The sequence below is a fragment of the Triplophysa dalaica genome, chromosome 1 (genome assembly GCF_015846415.1).
Source record: "Triplophysa dalaica isolate WHDGS20190420 chromosome 1, ASM1584641v1, whole genome shotgun sequence".
NCBI classification, from domain to species: Eukaryota; Metazoa; Chordata; class Actinopteri; order Cypriniformes; family Nemacheilidae; genus Triplophysa; species Triplophysa dalaica.
In genome coordinates, this window is record NC_079542.1 from 10,302,283 (window position 1) to 10,325,740 (window position 23,458).

A 23,458-nucleotide genomic window follows, 5' to 3' on the forward strand; every position below is an offset into this window, starting at 1 on the left:
CAGCCAAGTTATTTCACCAAGGGCAAATGCTTTAGGACATTGCACTAATGACTGAAAGGCTCCATCATTCAAAATCATTTTTTTTTCTTTTTGAATACCCGTGCTTTTAACTCTTCATATATGGGGGTCACGATAAAATGATACTGGTATTGACACAATAATCATGATGTTAATTACCATAGTAAATATAATATTGTGTAAATGCTACAAATAATAATAAAGCATAAATAAATAAGTGTTTCCATTTGCCATTTTAATAGGTTTGCTATACTGCACAAAGGTTCTTCACAGCGATGCCAAGAGGACTGGTTCCCCAATACTCAAAAGGTTCTTATACAACAATTTCTTTCTTTTTATAATCAAATCTTTTAAATCCATTTTACACTGCAAAGAATCTTATGTCAAGGAGAACCTTTTTTCAACATTCAACCAAAAGTGGCTCTTTTGTAGTATCATGAAGTTCGTCACATCAACATACTTGCAGGTTTTGGACCAAATATTTTGTCTTCGTTGTGGCACACAATACTCTTTTGGATTTACATAAAGAACTGATTAAACATATTAAAGTTAGGTTCACTTAGCATAATTTATTTATGTTCAAGTTGCCCAATTTGTTTCCTAAAAACAAACGTTTCATATTTTTACTTAAATTCTGAACACAAATGTTTTTAGTCAATAAAACATTTTGTTTATTTTACCCAGCACAATTATTCATTGAATAGACCTTGAATAGATTAAGTTATGTGTTAATTTTTTAATAGTTTTGAATAAACTTCTTTAGGTTAATTCCTTTTTAACTATACAAACTGTCTATCTGCTTCCCTATTCATATTTTAATGTGATTCATTCTCAAAAAGAAAAATAAACACACAAGAAAGAACAAAAAGTAAAGAGGAATTTCAATAGATAACATAATATTGTAATTTTCTTTTGGCAAGTAAAGATATCATGACACCCCTATTTTACGACGTGACATTACGCCCTGATGTTTTACATCAAATATTCACCTGCTGCAGTTATGATAAGGTTCAAGGTGTCAAGCGCCGTACTATTAGCTATAAGTTCCAAAAACTTAAGTTCAAATAAAAAATATCAGTTAACCCCTTTATTTTAAAGAGCAGCAGCAGCTGGTGTGGTGTAAGAGGAAAGCTTTATACTTCAAACATTACTATTCATGTCAGTGAATTTCTGCTGGAGATGAAGCGCTTTAAGGTGATAATGGTTTCCAGTTTAAGTGTTTTTCTACGTGCTCATGAGCAAATAAGCTCTAAGCTTCTGGGAAAGCAATCGACCCCCACTGAAAAGTTCAACTGCAACTGTCAGTTATCCTCTTTAATTTCCTCAAGCTTCTTACTGACACTGCTTACAGGAATGCAATGATGAATACATTCACTCACGTGTGTGTGTTATTAAAGACTGACTGTGAGCATCTTATGATGCATGGGAGGACATTATTTATCGGACCAAAAGTCCATGACGTTAAACAGAAGATACAGAAAGTGCAAATTTTCCTGAAGAAACTTTTTTTTCCAATAGTCTGATTTAAACCAATAGATGGCCTGCAGTGTTTTTACTCTCGCAGTATAAACTTTATATCAAACGTCTGGATTCAGATAAGAGTTATCATGTAACGCAAAGCTGACCAGGGGAACTTATACTTGGCAAATCCCAAAACATGTCCTTCCATTATTAGTTTTTTCATTTTTGTGTGTAGTGCATTTTGAAATATTGAATCAAACCAGTGGCAAACTTCACTGAGAGCTTCTGTCTATACTTGCGTTTCTGACCAATATGTCCATGTCATACTGACAATTACGCGGTAGTAAAAAATTAAGGGTCAGTGGATGTTAGTCACCAGGATCGTTTTTTTAAGCAAAAGTTCAACATCATAGGAACCAAAGGACATGTACACAAATACAATTAAATGCAATATGTATCTGGATCTTGTCCACACAAACGTTGGAAAGACAAGTGTAAATGTGTTTGGGATCGGAATGTGTTCATTGTCTATCATTTGTTCAAGCTTTCATTTTAATATTGCACAGGGAAGAGATTTCATCAGTTATCTGGAAACAGAAGCCATTTGATGTAAATGTAAACGTGGAGCATTCTTAGTAACGATCTTATCTGTTTGAATCATTTTAATGCCGAGTGTGATGTCATATTCCACATATTCCATGTTTCATTACTAATAAAACAAACTGGCAACAGATTTTTGCAGGAACTTTAATTGCAATAGCTCTATTGAAAGCAAAAACAAAAAGATTACAAACACTAAGCAATGCTTGAATGATTTCCCTGCTGGCACTCTCTCTTTCCCACCAGAGGAAAAAGGAAATGTCAATCAAATGCAGGAAACAAAATTAAATAAAGCATCAGTATGTACACATGGACAGAGCCATAAAAGATGATCAAAGTTTTTTCCTTTTTTAAAATCTTCTCAGATTTCCGGAGGATTTACCTCCAACCTGAACTGCCAACTGTCAAGCTTGGACTTGAAAAACAATGGCACACGAAACGCGAGTGTCCCAAAACATTAGTCAGACATTTGACGAATTACAAAACTACACAAGCAATGGGATGCCCAAACTTTCCATCTCTTTGCTTTTGAAATGATGCAGAGTAACAAATGGTCTTTTGAAAAATATTCCAAAGAAGATTAGCCAAGCTGTTAAAACTATAAACAAAAAATAAGGAGAAAACACATTAATGCTGTACCACTGCACATCTGTACCATGTAATAACTTAAATCACGTTCCTAATAGAAATATTACCTCAAGATGGCAATTCAATGAAAATCGTGGCAAAAAAAAACAATTCAACTTGATCAAACACAATAGCAAAATGCTGATTTCACATATAAGTTGAGTTTATAAGAATTTGGCTGATTTAAAGCTCTTGTTTGACATAAATTTTGTTTCTGTGTAACTCATAAAGGTCTCACAGTTACAAACAATTACAATAATCGCTAACATTGCCCATAAGACAATTCTGTACCCTTTTTGATTTTTAAAAATATAATTCTTACAATGAGGCCATCGGGGTCTCAAGTTTTGGATGTTGGGTAACACCTTGTTTTCACTGCCGGACTATAAAAGCCGGTCTGTGTAAGTTAAGATGTAATATAACAAAGTTGACTGTCATACCATTGGCAGAATAACAATGAAGATTGTCCCATATAGTTTTTGCATTTTTCTGTCCCAAGATTCACATTTGATTCTGCCGTTTAAAACAACTTGCAGTATAGGGGTATTAGTATAAAAAGCCAGTTTATTCAATCTAAAGCTGCAAATCAGTGTGCGTGTTCTCTCTGTACCTCTCTCTTCTTTAGAATACTTTTGCAACGGAGAAAACGCACATGAGATGTGGTTTATGGTGGTCGATCCATGAACTGTACCATATCTGTACCAGATATTCAAAGTATATACTTAGAGGAGAGAAAGAACAAATAGAAATAACTGATTGGTTATACCAAAATATAAAATAATTAATTAAAAATAAAATATAAATGAAATGTTGTGACATTTTTAAAACTATAAATCTTAAAGTCTGATTTCATTCATTTGTTAATCGGACAAGTAGGCCTTTCTTCTTGCCAACAGCATGCAAAATTATTTATTCAGACAGAACTGGCTTTTTGTACCTGCAAATTGTGCTGTTTGTTCATACGGATCGGCAAAAGGGCTCCGATTACGGGTACCAAGAAGAAACTAGAAAAGTAAAGTATATATTTGGATTGTGTAATAACCAACTCTTTTGTCCTGCAACTGTGGCAGAGTTCATCTGAGGGTAGTCCCAGAATGGACCCCCTCCCTCTATCTCTCTCTTTAGCACTCTTAGCAAAGAGAAGCAGATGCTGGTCGAAAATTAGTAAGACGGATGAAAGGCCTATGTTTGGCCTGTGCCACATGCCAAGGCGGCACTGCAAAAAAAACCTGGGGTCATAGTCAGCACAGGGCAAGCCATGCAACATCATGACCATCCTGACGCATACAACAAAAGAGGAGGTTTCTACGGCCCAAAGTTGTGCGTGATATATAAAGCGAGGACCTAACGGAGACATTCAGAATAAGACACTACTGCCATACGGTTATATCCGCTCTGTACCATCCCAATATATGCTTTCTCTCTCATAAGCAAACCGTACACATTAACACAAAGATCTGTAAGTGCACCTGAAATCCTTATGGGAAATAAATACAATTTGTACATCCTTGTGATGCTTGTAAACAGCATGCACCTGTCTTTATAAAGTGACCTCCATTTTTAAATGCAGCCAATGAAAAGTTGTGACACATATCACGATGAAGTACTGAACTCATTTGAGACGGTGCATGTGGAGTTGCTCTAAGACGGCATGTTAAGAAATAAAAGTCAATTACAACAAAACTCTGGATCCTTTTTGTTTGTAGCGCAGTGTCGTGTGGGGTTGTGTGCTCAGGCCGATATCACAATATCTGACATCGCTGCAGGAGTCTGATGGGACAGTCTTCAATCTGTAAAAAGAGAGAGACGATAACAGTATTAATTATTTTGAATGTAAAACAACAAGGCATTACATCATGTTTATATAGAGAAAATTAAACCTGTACAGTGCACAGTTTTTTTTATATACAGACGTGCTCAAATTTGTTGGTACCCATACAGCTCATTGAAATAATGACTCAAATTAATAATGAAGAATAATAATGAAATTAAAAGCTTTTGTATGTATCATGTATACTTGCATGTCTTTGGTATGTCATAGAATAAAGCAAAGAAGCTGTAGAAAGAGATGAATTATTACTTATTCTACAAAGATATTCTAAAATGGCCTGGATGCATTTGTTGGCCTTAGAAAAGATAATACATACTTGGTTTATAGTTATATCTCAAAGTAATAAGTTTCTTTAATTAGTATCACACATGTATCCAACAGGAATAGAGTTGTCGGAGGAGCTCATAAAGAAAATAATAGACAAGTATGGTAAAGGTAAAGGCTACAAGACCATCTCCAAGCAGCTCGATTTTCCTGTGACAACAGTTGCAAATATTATTAAGAAGTTTAAGGTCGATGGAATTGTAGTCAACCTCCCTGGGCGCGGCCGCAAGAGGAATATCGATCTTAGATTGAGCAGAAGGATTGTGCAAATGGTAGAAAAATAACTAAAAAGGATAACTGCCGAATAGATACAAGCTGAACTCCAAGGTGAAGGTGCGTCTCTTTCTGATCCAACTATCCGTCGTTTTTTGAGCAAAAGTGGGCTCCATGGAAGAAGACCCAGAAGGACCCCACTTTTGAAAGAAAAACATAAAAAAGACAGACTGGAATTTGCTAAGATTCATATTGACAAGCAACAATCCTTCTGGGAAAATGTCCTTTGGACAGATTAATCAAAACTGGAGCTTTTGGCAAGTTACGTCAGCTCTATGTTCACAGATGAAAAAATCAGGTTTTCAAAGAAGTGAACACCATACCTACAGTGAAACATGGAGGAGGCTCGGTTATGTTTTGGGGTGCCTTAAATCTGTGAAGGGCACAACGAAATCTCAAGACTTTCAAGGTGTTCTGGAGCGAAACGTACTGCCCCGTGTCAGAAAGCTCTGTCACAGGTCATGGGTCCTCAAACAGGATATTGACCCAAAACACACAGCTAAAATCACACAAGAAACGATAAGAACAAAACATTGGACTATTTTGAAGTGGCTTTTTATGAGTCCCGATCTGAATCCTATGGAACATCTATGGAAAGAGCTGAAACTTTCAGTCTGGAGAAGGCTACCATCAAACCTGAGACAGCTGGAGCAGTTTAGTCAGGAAGAGTGGGCCAAACTACCTGTTAACAGGTACAGAAGTCTCACTGAGAGCTAAAGAAAATGTTTGCTTGCAGTGATCGCCTCTAAAGGTTGTGCAACAAAAAATTAGGTTCAGGGTCCCATCATTTTTGTCCATGAAATTTTCATTCGTTTTATTATTTACAATATTATGTTGAATAAAAAATCAAAAGCAAACTCTGATTTCTATCATATATCGAATAAACAAGGATAAATGCCAATAACTTTTGTCAGTTTCAAGTTATTTCAGAGAAAATTTTAAATCTTAATTTTTTGTGGAGGGGTACCAAGAATTTTGAGCACATCTGTATATAAAACAATATAAAAAATTAAAACATTATACATAATAAAGACTGCTGTTCAGATCAAGACATCAGGCCTCATCATTTCCCAACTGCCTGAGGAAAATGCAATGTTCCCTTCACCTGTGATTACCCTATCTAAGCTCTTTTTGATGTAGAGGGCAGTGAGGTTGTAGTTTAAACTGGTTTGACCCTGCTGCACACAGGCGATGCCTTTGATAAAGGGCTTTGTCTGGCCTAACAATGCTGGTGGGGGCACAATACAGACACTTTCAGTGCTCCCCGCTCTGAGGCCATCTAGTAGAATTCTGCTGTCTCATTGTTTAAAGTTAAGGGCCGGTCCAGAAAGGTACCAAAGGTCCCAGAGTTCTTCTTGGTTTAACCCTGCCCCATCCATTGTTACCCCACAGAAACAACCACACCTTAAAAAAAATCAACATCAACCTGAAAATTTTATGAGAAAGTAATAGTTTTGAACTTACGAATTTCATGGATGTATATATAATTCAATATGTGAATAAAAGTATGGTTCAAACCTCTCTGCTTGAGCGCCCAACAGATAAACATGCACAATGCTCTTTCCATTTTTACAACAACAAACTTTTAAACAGTGTAAATTGCATTTAAAATGTTTTATTTTAAGAATGTGTCTTTAAGGGGTAGTTCATCCAAAAATAGTCTTTCATCATGTACTCACCCCAAACCTGTATGACTTTCTTCTGCAGAACACAAAATATCTTTTACAGCTGGTAACTAAACAAAACTGGCTCCTATTGACTTGTCATTGTACAAACACAAAACCACCAGATTTCTCAAAATATCTTCCACAACTAAATGCTTCATATAGATTTTGAATGACGTGAGGTAGTGTTGCGTGGGTTGTCTCCTAACCCACGGGTAACTCGGGTTGGGGCGGGAACAGAAATGGTCACATGTTGCGTGCAATTCCCTATAGCCCATATATATATTTTCATATTTTAGTAGGTTCTATGATGAGGTTACAATAGGAAGGCCTACGTAGCAACATAACTTGCGTGAATGTCCCCAAACCAATCATGTCACAAAAGCGCCAAGCAGCTCCTGCCGCCAGTCAAAACAACAAAACAAACGGAGAAATAAAAATGAAGATGGAGAAATTGGGGTCACGATTAAAAGAAAAGAAGGTCAAGCTGCTAAATCTAATGTTTGGGACCGGTTCTCAGAAATAGTTGCAGCAGCAGACAACAGCATATCGGCTAAGTGAAGTGCAAGTTTCTATGGTTCATAAGCGTATATGTTGTTGCCAGTTTACAGGCCGATGTAATCTAACAGCTGTTTCCAAGCACTTTTAGGCTGAAATAAAGTCTGTTTTCATTTACATTAAAATACCTAATATGTATATTTAATGGTCACGGGTGCGGGGCGGGTTGAAAAAATACATACAGTGGTGTGGTGCGGGCTGGGGCGGGCCAAATAATTTCATAAAAGCGGGACCCGCGGGTTGGAAAAAAACTGACCTGCGCATCACTAACATGAGGGGAATAAATTATGACATTTTTAACTTAGGGTAAACTATCGCTTAAAGACCACTGTTGTCCTCCCTTTCATTACTTGCACTCCGCTTAAATCTCTAGTTGAAATATCCCTAACTAACCAAAAACAGAAACTGGTAGCTAACCAAGACCAAGGCAATTTTTAGAAGTTTAATCAAATGTACTTTGGGTCATCCAGGTGTCATATTTAACTACCTTGATGGAATCGAGGAGATCCGACCCTAAAAACACTCTTAAAAATGTGCTTCAAAAGGTTTTTCGTTGCCATAAAAGAACCTTTAGGTTCAACATAGAACTTTTAACATCTGAAGAACCTTCCTGTTTCACAAAAGGTTCTTTGTGGCGAAAAAAGATTCTTCAGATTATAAAAAAAGTAAGAAAGAGATGGATCTTTAAAGAACCTTTGTCTGAATGGATCTTTGTGGAACCAAAAATGGTTCTTCTATGGGAACAATTTGAAGAACCTTTTGAGCACCTTTATTTTTAAGAGTGAACTTTCCTAAAAAGCAAAAAGCAGCCTCCAATGGAACATCACGCGCGTCACTCCACAGACACCAAAATCCACATGCGTCAGTCACCACACGCCGATCACAAGCATGTCATAGGGCAATGCCACAGCAGGCTGGCGCTGTAAGCAGAACGATGACAAAACCTTCATTCCCAACATAATTTGGGGATTGTCCATCACCGCAGTGGGAGTCATTCTATCACTAGTCGGTGAACCAGTGAAGGATGGCATAGCCTAACACGGACGTCCTTCGTACAGTAACAATGTGTTGGAACTAGAGATGCACCAATGTCATAGTACGATTACCAATATTTTTTCCCTGGTACTCGTCGATACCGATACCTATAATCGATGCCTATATAATGTATATTTATGTTAATAAGCCAGTATCTTACAGGTACATTTTTTTTCCATTTGTTTTTAGGTCTACTTAAATGAAGTTAAAATTTTATGATAAGTAGCACAATTTTACTAGCACATTTACTTCAGTTTCCTTAAGTAAACAATATACTCTGTGGTCGAATTATAAAAAATTCAAGGGGAGTGGTGTGGTAAAATGTGAGTGTATTATAACTTGTTTAAGTCAATCGGACTTTAATTTTGCAGGACTCCACAAAGAGCGTTTGTTTAAGTTAAGCATACTTTTATTTTGACGGATCGCCAGAAATGGTGTTTGTTTATTTATTCGTATCCTCGTGCGCTGGCTCTGAAAGCTTCACAAGCACAATGCATTCATGTTCAGTACATGCAACCTCACTACTCTTTCACACACAGTCAGGGAAAACAAGCAGAATACATATTTAAACGGTATCTGAATATTTCGTTAGCTGTTACATTACCTATTAGCGGTTCAGTGCAAATTTCTTGTTAGGAAATAATACGTTTGCCAGATTCCGTTCCATTCCGTGTTGTACAGCAAATTCTGTTTTTATGCCTGGATTCCTCGATTCCATCCGCGTTTTCCACATTAGGGAAATCATAGGGCTCTATGTATATGACGTGAGGTATCGGTCATTGGTATCAGTGTGTCATTATGAGTACGAGTACATCAGCTTGGTATCAGGACAATCCCCGATACTGGTATCGGCGCATCCTTAGTTGAAACTAGGGTTGGGTATCGTTTAAGTTTTATTGATCTTAATTCTGCTTATCGATTTTGATTCTTATGGATTCCCAGTTGAAGACTGGCTTGCAAAAATATATATATTAATGAACACCTTTAGTGTATTATTATGTACTATAATGAAACTATGGTACATTTATTGTTCCTGTGTTTTACTGCAAATACTATTGTACTAATGTGACTACGGTTATCATAGTAAAATTGTTAATGCTAAACCTATGCTCATAACAAATTTAAATTGTTCCTCATTGTGGCCTCAATTTTCTGTTTTCATCCACATTTTTCACTCCTAAAGCGACATCGCTTGCATGCCACAGCCTGACCGGACTAATAGATCATTGATTATTTATGACTTTTGTGGACACTCAAACTATCCCAAAAAGTGAACAGCAATGTAACAATGTGCGTCACTACAGAAACACCGTACACCACATGCGTCAACACACACAGATCACAAGCATGTCATAGTGCAATGCCACAGCAGGCTGGTGCTATAAGCGGAACAATGACCAAAACACTTCTGCCCCTCTTTCATTCCCGACCAAATGTAGGGCTTGTTCTGACAGCTTACGGCAGGCGGGTTGCCCCTCACCATGGTGGGATTCTTTTCTATCACTAGTAGGTTAACCTTTGAAAGATGGAAATGTGTTTATGTATGCGTTGCCATTTTTGGTGCATATAGTAAAGCCCACAAAAATAAATTGGCCTATCATAACACCAGGGATTTTAGATAAAAGTATAAACTACTATTCAAAAGGTTAGAGATACTAACTCACTACCTATTAATTATTTAGAATTTTTTAGAATAAAACTACTGAATTACACAAATGTAACTGTGGGAATTATGTTGTGACAAAAAAATCTACAAAATAAAAGCTTTTAAACCGCTTGTATATATATACTCAAAGCAAACCATTTATTTTAGTAATGAAAACATATTTTAAGCATTTATTCATATGCCTATAGATCAAAAGGTGACCTTAATCTTGAATGCTAGTTAATATATATCTTTTATAAATAATAATCTTAAAAAATATATTGTTTTTATGTTCCACAAATGATTAGTCATGCTTACAGAGCAAGACTAGTCAATGTGTCAGAGAACATGCACCAAGACAACACATTATACCAAGACATGTCTGTAAATGTCACAAACCACTAGCTTCTGGCTATTTCATGTATTCTTGTGACATCGTTCCTCATATAGTTTAACAGTATGATCGGTCATTCAAAAGTGTTTGAAAGACCAAAGTTGGACATGCTGTTGAGTTACGAGTTTGCTAGGTAGTCATCAAAGGCAAAGCTACTATTTCATCTTTACTGTAGGCATAAATTCATTTTGCAAAGAAAACAAAGCTGTCAAGTATATGTGGGCTTATGAAAATGAGCATGTGTAAAAAAGGAAAAGAATTCACACAAAATGTCACACAATGTTCAACTTCTGCTTTGCTAAATAAAGCTGTCTTTACACTGTCACTGACTGAAGGTGAATCTATGAGAAGCAACAGAGAGCTATAGAGTAAAAGAGAGACAAAACGAGAGTTAGAGATAGTGAGAGTAATAAAGAGCACTGCACATGGCTTTATGATGCGGTTGTCAAGAAGGGTTTGATTTGTCAAACAGCATATGACAATAAAACAAACACAGCATGAATAAATCATGAATACAATAATTAAGTGGAAAACAACTGCACACTTTTTCCAATAGCCTTGACTCTGGAAGTATATTTCCAATTAATTATACCCATTTCTTAACCTTAGTATGACAAACCTATATTTAAAATACAAAATTGAATTAAAATGAATATTTTAACTTGCTGTTAAAAGTTTGAAGGGGGGTTACTGACTTCTAAGGGATGCTTCTACCTTCATTCTAACTCTGATTGGTACTCTATTGGATCCGAGTGGCATTTCTCTTAAGAATTATGGGTTGTTTAGTTCTACACCAAAAATGCAACTATTAAACACTTTTTGCATTGATAATATCAGACTGATTATTTTGATCTGTTATTGTTTGATGTAAAAGGTAGGTATAGACAAATACCACCAGATTCCGACTGCGCTGTATTTGCATGACCATGATTTTGCATATGCGCATAACACGGTCAAGCTCAGCGCCCCATGTTCTAGAGTCTAGACCAATACATTCCAGTCATCTATCAAACCTATTTGAGGCCATAGGTTTTTTGAAAGGTCATGTGATGCCTTATGTAGTACTTGCACGGAGAAATGACAGAAGATCTCCGCATGTGCTAAATGGCATTACATAGCACACACTGCTGCCCAAGCTATGTAGAAACGCTTAAATTGGCCGAAGTTTCCCAAAAATGGAAATTTACTGACTGTTAGACTCAGTCACTATACACTTTCATTGCTCATCCAAAAAATGTGAATGCTGACTGAGGTTGGAGGTCGCTAACATTCCATCTATCATCTCCTTTTCTGTTCTACAAAGAAAGAAATGGAACTCAAAATGTTATGCTCCCTTATTTTTAAGTGACTTCGAATAAAAGTGTCTGCTAAATAAATAAATCACAAATGTTTGGAACATAATGCTGACAGTCATTTTTATTGAACTATCCCTTTAAAGGAATCATAACAGCCCAACTATCACCTAACTACCAGTAATCACTGTGCACACAAACATGGGGTGAAGGTCTCTTTAGGGAGAGAAATTTTGTTTGCTTGTGTATAGGGTCAAAGTTTCATTCTCAATGTAGATCAGTAACTCAGTATACCAGTAAACTAGTGATGGTTGAACTCTAAATGCTGAAAGTCAACCACAATCACTGACAAACAATATTGGCCTTCAGCGAAACACATCAGCTCAAAATATAACAACACTGATTGCTTTCATATAGCTAGGCAGCGTAAACAGGCACAAAACATATGAATCTAGCATAGTTTTTAGATATAACATGCACAAAGTTAATATTATACTTTACCATGTTTAGACAATGAGACAATGTCACAAAAAGTAAAATAAGTTTCTGAATCTCAAAGAAGTTTGTTCTGGCTTCCTTGTGTACTTGGTTGAAAAAAAAGTGTTTTTGTGTGCTTAACACAGGAAAAGGATCTTGTTACCTGTGGTCCTCATTTCCTGCAATAAGAGCAATACTGTTCAGCACATGGCATGGTCGTAAATAAGGTGTGCTCTCAAAATAACACTGTAAATATAGGCATATGTGATGTACAGAAAGGGCATGATGCCTCTGAGCAGGTTTTAGCACAGACCTCTCTATACACATCTAGGTAATAAAAGTTGCAAGAAAAAGTTTTGTTATTAATAACACACTCCTTATAGAATAAGATAGAATTGTAACACTCAGTGCTAGTGACTTTTGAATGTAACCAAATAATAAACTAAACCTAGCCACTTTTTTTGTACGGCCAATATACTTCACTGCAAAACGCAGCCTGGAATCAGACTTGACTACATTAGACCACAGAGACCAAAATAGCCATTCCTGACATTTCTCTGCTAATTTTAAGGATCTGTGATGACTTAACACAGCAAAAAACTGTCCTGTTCTCTGCTACCTTGGCTGTGTACCTCATGATGTGTGAAAGTCCCACAGCGAACTCTGAAAAGTGTGTACGTGTCGTGATTGTAGCACATTCCTTCGTAGTTATGCGCTCGCTAAATTTACATTCCAACAGCACAAAGAGCGTGCATACCCCATATTCACACAGGCCCTGGTATCAGAGTAGCCAAAACATTACCTTAACGTACCAGTTACCACATACACAGCTGACATACTGTTAGATTCAAATTGATGGTGACTAATCTGCACCTGAGGTTAAAGGCATAATTCACCCAAAAATGATGTCATGAATTACTATCTAGTTGTTCCAAATCGGTATACATTTCTTTGATATTTGGACAAGTGCTTGTAAGCAAACAGTTCTTGTTTTCTCCGTTCATCAGAGCAAAGAAATTTATAAAGATTTGGATTATGGAAGATTTGAGGATGAGTAAATGATGACAGAATTTTTATTTTTGTACTTATTAAATTTTGCTTCAACCATACAATGACCATACGGCCTTTCATAATGCCGCTCTCTAAAGCCACCAAACTACATGTCAACAGCGCGCAAAAGGTCAGGTAGTGCATTAATCCAAGGAAATGTCCATATTATAAAAAAGTATTCTTAAAGTAAAAAAAATATTTTTGTATATATTTTTGTATTTATTTTTTTGCATCCAAACCAAGCATTATATATAAAATATGGCTCAAAACATCACTATACACTAGCAGTTATGGTAAAGATGGCAAAGGTGTTTGATGTAATTTAGTCATGAGTTGATTGTATTGAGCAGGATTAACCTGTGCCGTTGCTGATGTTTGAGTATTCATCTCTCAGCACTAGAAGAGAACTTTTATCTAATGTAAGAAATCTGGATGTGGAGGCATGGTGAAAGAAAACTATTGCAGAGATGGCTTTCAAAAAAAAGAGCAACATCTTTTAAAAAACAACTGTGGCAGTACCATGGTACAGTCAGTGATGAAATCAGATAGCAATATCATAGCAATACTTTGGTGCTGAAGGATTGCCATACTCAAGTTACTTCAAAGCATACAAATGGCACTGCGGCACTGTTTAGCCAGTGGTCTTCTTTATTTTTACCACATAAAATGAAATCAAATAAGCTAGCTCAAAACTCAAAATTAACTCGGAACTAAATTATTATATACAGTATGTACTTTACTACAAATTGTGATAAATAAACTTTAAACACTTAAGCTTACTAACCACTCTTGTTAAATGGTCTTGGCACGGTTGTGTTTTAAGTGACTGATTTGATGGGTTCAGTCAGTGAGTTTTGTGAGTTCAATGTTTGATAAAAGAGTTGTTTCAACAAAATGAATCGATTCAAAGTCATTGCCTCGCAATTCGGACATTAGCTTAAGCCAGGACTATGCCTTAGTTAAATTAAGATATTTATGTCGCCTTTATAAAATATCTTAGAAGAATACATTACCGGTGTACATTTCGGCACAAAACAATTCCAAGCATTTATTTCAAAATATGTGCAAATTTCATTCACATCTTGCATTCTCTGTGGTTCAATTTAAATGATTCAATGATCTCTTATATTCACTAGTGACTGAAAAGTTCAATAGTTCGCAATGTGCGTTCATACTGGCGAACTCGCTGTGTACAGTATACATTGATTAAGCGATTCAACTGCAGAGCTAAAGACGTTGCAATGATGTAGGTCATGTTAATTTAAGAAATATCAAGAAATAAACATAATTGGATGTAAAACAAACAGCCGTGAAACACAGCTAGCTCTTGTTCTGCAACTCTTTTAAGTGCCCAGTGTGCTGATAACGAAACAGCGCCTTCACTGTGGCGTAATGCCGCAACTGAAGTTACCGATGACAGTCTGTTAAATGCACGCAGCATTTCTTGTGAAGACACTCAACATAAATTTGGCGAGAGTCTGAGGCGGCAAGACATTTGACGGAGGCGGCCGCCTACATTTGATCTATGCAGAAAAAACCTGCACTGGATAGGATTTTTCCTTTATGTCAGCTGCATGTGCGGAACACTTGTCAGTAGAGGTTGATTGATTCATCGTTTTTGCCGATTAATCGGTACCGATAACAATAATTTGAACTATCGGGTATTGGCAATAATCCAAACTAGTTTTTCCAGGTTGAGTTTGATCCAGACGCAGCAGGGAAAGCTCTACTGCGATACGCAGGTGGAGGGTTCCGAGTCTAATGTAAAATAGCGACCTCTAGAGATGGAAATAAAACTGACAGCCGGTTTGGTGTCGAGACCACAGTCTGCACAGAGCAGAAAACATCAGATGGGGGTTTAAAAGTTTCACAATGACAAGGTAAAGCTAGCTGCAGTAAGCATGTTGTTAAAAAGTAATTTATTTATTGAATATGCTGCATTAAATGGAGTATTTTTGCAGACAGGGCTGAGAGCGCTCTAACGTTTGCATCCCTATAATGTTAGCGTAAGAAGTTATAACATGGTGACAAAAGTACACACAAAAATGTAAAAAATGTATTATTGTAACTATGAATAGGTATTTGTCAGTATTGTGTGTGTGCGTACGCGAGATCCGCCTCCGAAATAGAAAACAGATGACAGAGACAGCACGAATGGCTTTTGTTAATGACATTCGTTTTAATGTAAAAAAACACATATTTGAACACAACAGTACATATTGTAAAATATTACAAAGGATCCGTTATTATGCTAGTTTGGTGCAAAGAATGTTTTAAATTATTATTATTTTTGAAATTTCCTACTTATAATTTTGTTTAAATCATACACTGGAGTTTAATATTTATTAATCTAGTTCATATTTATGTGTTTTATTTAAAACAATATTACAATTAGAAAAGCGGTAATTTTTCGGTAATTAATTGTTATCGGTAGGTCCTGACCACCTTAGTTATCGCTATCGGCAAAATCCAATATCGGTCGACCTATGCTTGTAAGGGAAAAAAAGGCAATATGTTTTTAGCACATTTACACCAAGCTGCACCTTAAAAAATATTCTCTGATGGCGCCACGTGAAACATGGAGTTGTCTTCTGACCTTGCTTTTGATTAAAATATGAGGGACCAGAGTTCAGCAACCGAGCGTGTACGACTTCATTAACCGCTGTGCAGAACGATCGGAATATGACATCAATATACTGTGAGAGCGTTTTAAAAGCATATGAAGCGCTCTGTCCCGCGATGCTTTTATGGTGTTCGGTCTGCGCAACACCGAATGAAGTCAAACACACACTTTAGTTAGGAGACAGATGGAGTGCACAAGCTCTCTGCTCGCTCTTTCCTGCACTAATCGCAAGCGTGACATTCACTACTCATAAATCACATTAAATGTTCAAATAAATCTTTGGCGATTCAAAAACATTTTACGCGCTCGCACCAAATGCGAACCTGTGAAACTTTACATTGCAACGTTGTAAAAAACGATTGCATTTGCAAGCATTTTCTCGCAGTCTAGAGCAATGAGAAATAAAAAAGGGAAGTGTACTGGGCCTACAGTACGACGTATTGAACAAGAATGTCATAATACAAGTATTTGCACAGTATCACCAACTTATTTGGAACACTGACTGAACTCTTGTGGTGGAGCTGTGCATGAACAAACAAACACACTTCTGGTCAAAATGATTGGTCAAATATAAATGTAAACAAATTTAAGTCAGTTCTGGCAGGTATGTTATGTGAGGTATCGATCTTTGGTATAAGTGTATATTTGAATACGAGTACATGAGCTTGGTATCTTTGCATACTGTAATGCATCCCTAGTTTCAATGTCACTGATAGATAAACTACTATGTGAATATTCAACAGCCCGACATAGCTACATTGACTCGGCCAATGGTGTAAGTAAACATTAGGAGTATGACAACCATTGGCTCAAACATTACCCTTCAACAGCCTACCAGTATAGCCTGTGCATGATAAAAGCCTACAACCAATGACACGCCACGCAAAAAATGTTTCAGCTAAACCCAGCAGTGTTTGTCTGTAGCTAGTTGGCTAGTTCCTGTATGTCATCACCTGAGTCATGCATCCACGACAGCGCTGTCTGCCAGGAGACAAGAAGGGGATGAAAAAAAGAGGATAAGAGAGAGATGCTAGGAAGTTATCACATGTTTAAAGCCAACCTTTTTCAAGAACACATACACAGCTCCATCTCTTCTTCAACTATGATAAACAAATGAGTCATCCAGGGCTTGCTGAGAACACTGACTCACTCACGCTTCATTCTCTCACTCCCCCTGCAGCAACACACACAATCAGCCAAGGCAAGTACATAACAGCCCCTAACACTAAGTGGATATAAAGAGAATAAACGTTCAGAGGTAGAATAAAACACGATGATGTCAAGAAAGGGGTGACCAATAGAATGAGTATGTGCTTTCTAAATGCCATTAAGTACGAATCTAATCATGTATATTAGGGCTGTCAAAGGATTACTCGTGATTAATCGCACCCAGAAGAAAAGTTTGCGTTTACATAATATGTGTACTGTGGATATTAATTTTTTTCTTCTAAAAACATATACATACATTCATGCATATATTCAAGAAAAAGTCTTATATATTATTATTATATATCAATTAATGAATATGCACAGTATACAGACATATATTATGTAAACACGCGATAAATCATTTAAGAGCCAAAATTCATATTTAGAAGTGAATCAATATATATATATATATTTATATATATAATTAATACTTCAAATAATAAAGATAAGTATTTGAATGACTAGATATATTTAAAAACACTAAAATACTGACAAAAATGAACTTGACAGAAAAACACACATTTCTTAGAAACTAAGACTGAAACGTCCTTCAACGTAGTGAGTGATAGTGAACTACAGGTGTTGTCTGACATTATTCTTCTAAAATGATTATTTTCATCAGGCTCCAATGTTTAAATTAAAAGTTATTTCACTTTAATGGCAAACAAAAACACAATCATTGCCATTAAATGGATAGTCCACCCAAAAATGAAAATTATGCCATAAATAACTTGTCCTCAAGAAGTTCTGTTGAACACAAAGAAAGATATTTGGATGAATGTTAGCAACTGAGGTTTCTGGGGAACCATTGAATATCATAGTACAAAAAATGATTGTATATTTTTTGTTCTGTTAAACACAAAAGAAGATATTTTGAAGAATTTAGGAAAACAAACCGTTCTCGGGCACCTTCGACTACCTTTTTTTGACCTCCCCAGAGATCTCAGATGCTAACATTCTTCTAAATTTTCTTTTTTATGTTCAACAGAACAAAAAAAAACTATACAGGTTTGAGGGTGGAGTAATTCATTACAGAATTTTCATTTTTGGGTGGTTTATCCCTTTAAAGTCACATCAGTAAACATTTGAGCCTGAAAAAATGCTTTTTGGCAGAAAACTTCAAACTGCACTTTGAGGCTTTTGGATCTGATGTCTTCATATGCATGTACATATAAATATATTGTGTAATGTATAAGTACACAGATCTTCTGCGGTAAAGAAATATTATATAATAGATTTCTAACAAACTGTGACTGAAACTTTTGCATCAACATTGAGTCAAATCTAAGTCTTGAGTCTTGAAATTAAGTTTTCAAAGGCTTATTTATTTGACCACTTTCATCTCAAAACCACAATCTAAGGCAATAACTTAATTCACACTTAGCATGTACTTAATCACACAGTCTAAATATAAAGCTGCTTACCTTTAGATGCTGCTGTAAGTAAATCTATGCTGGCGTAGGCACCATTCTCTGGGGGAGAAACACTGGGAGATGGCGAACGAGCATTTCCAGGCCGGACGTTATCTCTCATGTCCAGGGCGATGTAGTTTAGGCCGTTTTGGTGTTCCGTAGGTAGAGTCCTTCCAGACCTCACAGAGGAGGAATCGGGTCTATCTGAGGAGGTTCCCAGTGTCACCTCGCTGCCAGATGTCACACTGTCAGTCCAAACACTGTCAAAAGAGGCAGAGTTGTGACACTTACTGCGCCCCACCTGCTGCGTGTTGCTAGGCACTGTGCTATTGACATCCAGGGCACTTCCACCTGATGCCCCTGGAGATGTGACAAACGTCTCCGAGCTGTGCCTCCGCCTGCCCTGAAGATCAGCGCGGACAACCTTGGGCTCGGTCGGGGGGCTGTGAGGGAAAAACTGTTGCTCCAGGACACACAGGTGCTCGAGCATGGCTGTAGGGCTTTTACATTCCTCATCATCTCCAAAAGACATTTCTGCGTAGTCGTCCGGTTGACCCACACTAATCCCACTGGAGTGGGAGGATGAGGAGGGCCGAATGTATGTAGGAGGATTCCAGGGGGCTACTAGAGAAGGCCTTGGGGACTGACATTTGGGTGGGAGACCATCCACATCTAAAGACATGTAGTCCTGTGGTAGGGGGGATCTGCGTTGCTCCCTGCTGAGGGTTGAGGGTGAGCCGTCAGCAGACAGTGAGCTGGTGGGATATGTCGGACGATCCCCGAATTCGATATTGATGTACTCTCCTGGGCTAGAAGGCCGCACTGCTGCTTCACCTGTTTGCAGGGTGCTTTGCAAACTCCGCCTTCCCAATGGCAGACGGTTCGGCCGGATTGCACGTCGGTCTGTGCAGCCATTATGTTGTGAAGATTCAGAAGGTAGGCACCTGCTACTGCGATCTGGGGCAGGTGGGATGTAACTTGGTTTCGCTGGGGAACTCATTGGGACGTACTCGTCATGCTCAAAATGGTCTCTGGATGAAGCTTTGAATGAGAGAAATATGAATGTAAGACTTAGATTTCACAGAATTGGTCAAGACACGGTAATTGTAACAAAAAAACATTTAAACTTTACCTGTAGATGTGCTCTGAGACATATCCATGTATTCTGTGTTCGCAGGGCGGTTTGGGGCTCTTCGTCTATCTCCCCGTCTGTCGGGGCTGGGCGGGGCAGGGGAATCAGTAGCCCCACTTCTACCTGGGAGCATCATCATGTAGCCTTTTGACTCCACGTGCTGGGGGACAGGCAAAGCAGCACTTTGGACACGTGGAGAAGCAGAAAGGAGAATATTTGGTTGCATAGGCATGTAGTCTGCATTGTTGGAGCCAGGCAGCACACCTGCCATCATGGGCATGTACCCATCATCCTTGGGGGCATCTGCGAGCCGTAAGCTAGGGGGCCGGTCTTGGCTGTGTTCAGAACTGGAGCTGTAATCGGAGCAAAGGGAGGAGGAGGTAGAGACGGTCTGGGCACTGGCACCCCAAGAGCTACTCACAGCCTCGTCCAGCGAGAAGGTGGTCTGGGTCATTTTTTGATACACAGCGACTCCAGCAGCAATAGCGCCCCCAACCTGCCTGGAGAAGGAAGGCGTCCGTCTTCTTAAAGACCCGGGGCGTGAATCTTCATCAGCACTCTCTTCACGGGGCTCACTTGTGCTTGTTCCAGACGCGTCACGATTCCATCCCATAGCCATGTAGTCGCCGAGGCAGTGCTCCTCACGGATTGGTGGCGTGTTTCCCAGGGAGTCTGGGGTGTTACTACGTACTCTAAAGTAGCGAAAATCTCCAGGGCTGGAGCCATACTCATCAGAAGAGTTGAAACCTCCGTCGCTAGGGGATCCACAAATGGATGCACTGGAGGGGCGTGTGATGGTGTCAGACACAGAGCCATGCCCGCTGCTGCTAGACATGCTGACTGGGCTTGTGGTTGAGGGGAAGTGTGACACCGGCAGCGAGGCAGAGCGGGCATGATAATTGGTGCCCGGCGGGGCACGAACATAGCGTCCTCCAGCCCCACTGCTACTTTCCTGGCGGCTCAGGTTAGCACGGGCCGTGTTGAGATGAATGAGGCTACCCGTCACAGAGCGAAAGGGCCGGCTCATGGTGCTCTCTCCCTCACTGGAGGTCCTGAATCTGTACCCACTCGCTCCACTGCTCTTTCTGCTAGGTGGAGTTCCCACCACAGACTCAGTTCGAGACCGCCGCTGGAGCCCCGTCTGACTGGGCGGGAGGTTGCCCAGGTGCCGCCGCGTGGTGATGAAGCCCATCGGGTTGGAGCCGGACGACTGACTTTTGCTCCTTGGCCTGAACTCAGCAAAAGCCTTCAGGGCCTTCATGGTCTCAAGAATGGTTTCATGCATGTTTTGAGCGACCACAGAATCATCCACCTGCATCCAAACCTCTCCAGGTCCTATAGAAGAGGAGCGGCCGACCTCTATAAAAAAGAAGCTCTCGGAATGACCACAGCGCCTGATGTTCATGAGTTGTAAGTTCACACAAGGCGTTTCAGAGTTCAGTTTCATTAGGTGGAGGCTCTTAGAAGACAAACAGAGTCTATACACACCAGTTAGATTTTTAGTCTGGCCCAAGCCCTTTGGTTTGACATTAACCTGCCACACTTCTTTGAAGTCAGTACCTGGAGTAACAGTGCCGTAGCCATCATCAATCTCCTCTGCATCCAGGTGGCCTCTCTTCCCTTCACTCATTAGCTCACTGAGCGCCTGGTACCACTCCTCCTGTTCCTGCTCGTTTTCAGCGACAATTGCGAAGTACTCATCCTTAGTATACAGAGCAATAAGATGTTTGTTTTTAGAATCCGCTCTTTTATTGACAGTGAAGCATTGGTACAGATATATCACTCTTTTCGGGGAAGAAGCAGTCACTCCAGTCGAGCCTGCAGATGCGCTGGGGGCGGCGGCGGCGGTGGTGGAGCGGAGCGTGTTTCGAAATTTCTTCTCGCTGTCGTAGTACTCAAGTCTGCTCGGTCCCAGATGACTCGACGCCCGCAAGACGAAAAACCTCTTGTGGCCATGTTTCTGCTTTCTCAGGTAACCACACTTTCGGATGTCATCCGACACGGAGGAATTGGCGTTCGCAGATATAGCAGGAGATGATGAGGTAGCGTGTGTTTTGCTTGCAGTAGGGGCTGAGTCCTCGTGTGCCCGGTTAAGAGTGGACGCGTATCTATTCCTCGCCGGCGATTCCAGGTGGTTTTCGTGCACGGCGTGTTGCCGGTAATGAGACTGCTGCTGTTGATGCGGTTCACTCGTCTGACCGTCGGGGTGCTGTACCGAGTCCGGGGGTTCCCCGACAGAGGTGTCGCCGTTCGCCGTCGCAGCTGCTTCTGCAGGTTTAGTCCCGACAGCCCGCTGTTGCGTTTCTACCATCAACATAGTGGCTTTGCCTTCTTGGTAGTTCGCGAAATTTTCCATCAGTTAAGAGAGATTTTAGGTCACTTTACCTTCGGTTTACAGACAGAGACCCCATTATTTGTGTTGGGGGGAAACCGTGTCTCGAGCGTCAGAGCGCGATTAAGTCTTTTCAGTGTTGATATTCCCCTGGCCGCCACATGAAAAGCAGGTAATCCAGCCAATGCTCTTCGAGCTCAATGCCAGCAACTGCAACATGACCACATTTACCCGATCTATTATCGGTAGATCCTCCTAGCGGGCTACCAATCTGCTCTTCGCACCCTGTGTACACTACGGACCAGACCACAGCACAAACAACACATGACTCGTGCGTCATTCGCCTGAAGTTGGGAGGGTGCGAGGCGAGGCCCCCGATTGGGCGAAACGTTTGATTGAAAGTTCCCTCTCTGAAAATGAACCAACCGCTGTTGTGCGTTTTGGGTCTACGTCATTATTAGTGGCCAATAGTTTTACTTGGAGTTTCACTGTACTAGCATGTTGTCGTTTGTTGATTGACAGAGATTTGTCCAATGAGATGATTATAAGTGGATTGCGTCATGGAGTGTAGTGAGTTCATTGGATGAAGCGTTTGACCGGAGTAGTTGTTGTTTACCTCGTTTGAGATAGTTATCGCATACTTTTTAACTTGCTAATGTCAAGTACGGTTAAAGATTTTGTTTTTATCAATCAACAATTAAATCATTTTGATGTGTTTATTTTTTTGAGCTCAAATAGTGAGTTGCAATGTTGTTAGTAGCAGCAAACTGACTAAAATAACAATATGGTACATTTAATTCAACTACTAGTGCTGTGAGAATATTTTGTTTCTATTGGGTACTTGAGTAAATGTCGTACATGTCAAAATCTTGATATAGTAAACAAAAACAGATTATTAGACAATGGCTAATTTGAGGGTTGCTGAGTATCAATAAGTTTCTTGATTGACTGATGGTCTCTATGGAAACATTGGATATAAATGCAATTGAACAGATTAAACGCATTTGAATACTTTGCTTTGCTTAATCTGGATGGGGGTGACCTCGCGCCTCTGAAGTCTTATCTGCAGTCAGTACTGGATAATCCACATAGAGCATAATAATGTAGGTCGCCATCTGTTGCATTTACTGTTAAAATAACAAGAGGGCGCTGTTCAGCAGTTTTTCAAAATATGATATTACCGAGACAGCAGTTGGTTGCCCAAATAGCTCGGTTGCTCCTATTGGATTTGGAAAAAATAGCTGTCATTTTAAAAAAGGTCTTTTCATATAATGTTTTTATTATGACACGTGTTTGTATTTTTTTTTACACTGAAAAATATTGTGATACTAGGCCTATTATATAGAATACATCTACATTATTTTGAAACGATCAAATACAAATTCTTACATGTTACTCTAAAGTATATATTTTTTCATCTGCTTCTACATCACTATTACAATAAAATAAGAATTTGTAGAACTACATGGCTCTAATCTCCTCTCAGAGGAGATTATAGGAG

General features: G+C 39.0%; 1 protein-coding gene across 2 annotated transcripts; it reads right to left on the minus strand.

The window, feature by feature from the left end:
• Positions 1 to 2,206: 2,206 nt before the first annotated feature.
• Positions 2,207 to 23,085, minus strand: LOC130420717 (insulin receptor substrate 2-B). Of its 2 annotated transcripts, none has more exons than XM_056748234.1 (3): positions 19,626 to 23,066; positions 18,506 to 19,534; positions 2,207 to 4,496 (listed from the first exon to the last, which is right to left on the minus strand). In XM_056748234.1, exons 1-3 carry the CDS (start codon positions 21,979 to 21,981, stop codon positions 4,492 to 4,494), a joined length of 3,390 nt encoding a protein of 1,129 aa, XP_056604212.1. In that variant the 5' UTR covers positions 21,982 to 23,066; the 3' UTR covers positions 2,207 to 4,491. The 2 variants fall into 2 exon arrangements, with proteins under 2 accessions (XP_056604212.1, XP_056604202.1); XM_056748224.1 differs by lacking the exon at positions 2,207 to 4,496 and adding an exon at positions 15,656 to 16,853 and having other exon boundaries at positions 19,626 to 23,085.
• Positions 23,086 to 23,458: the final 373 nt, after the last annotated feature.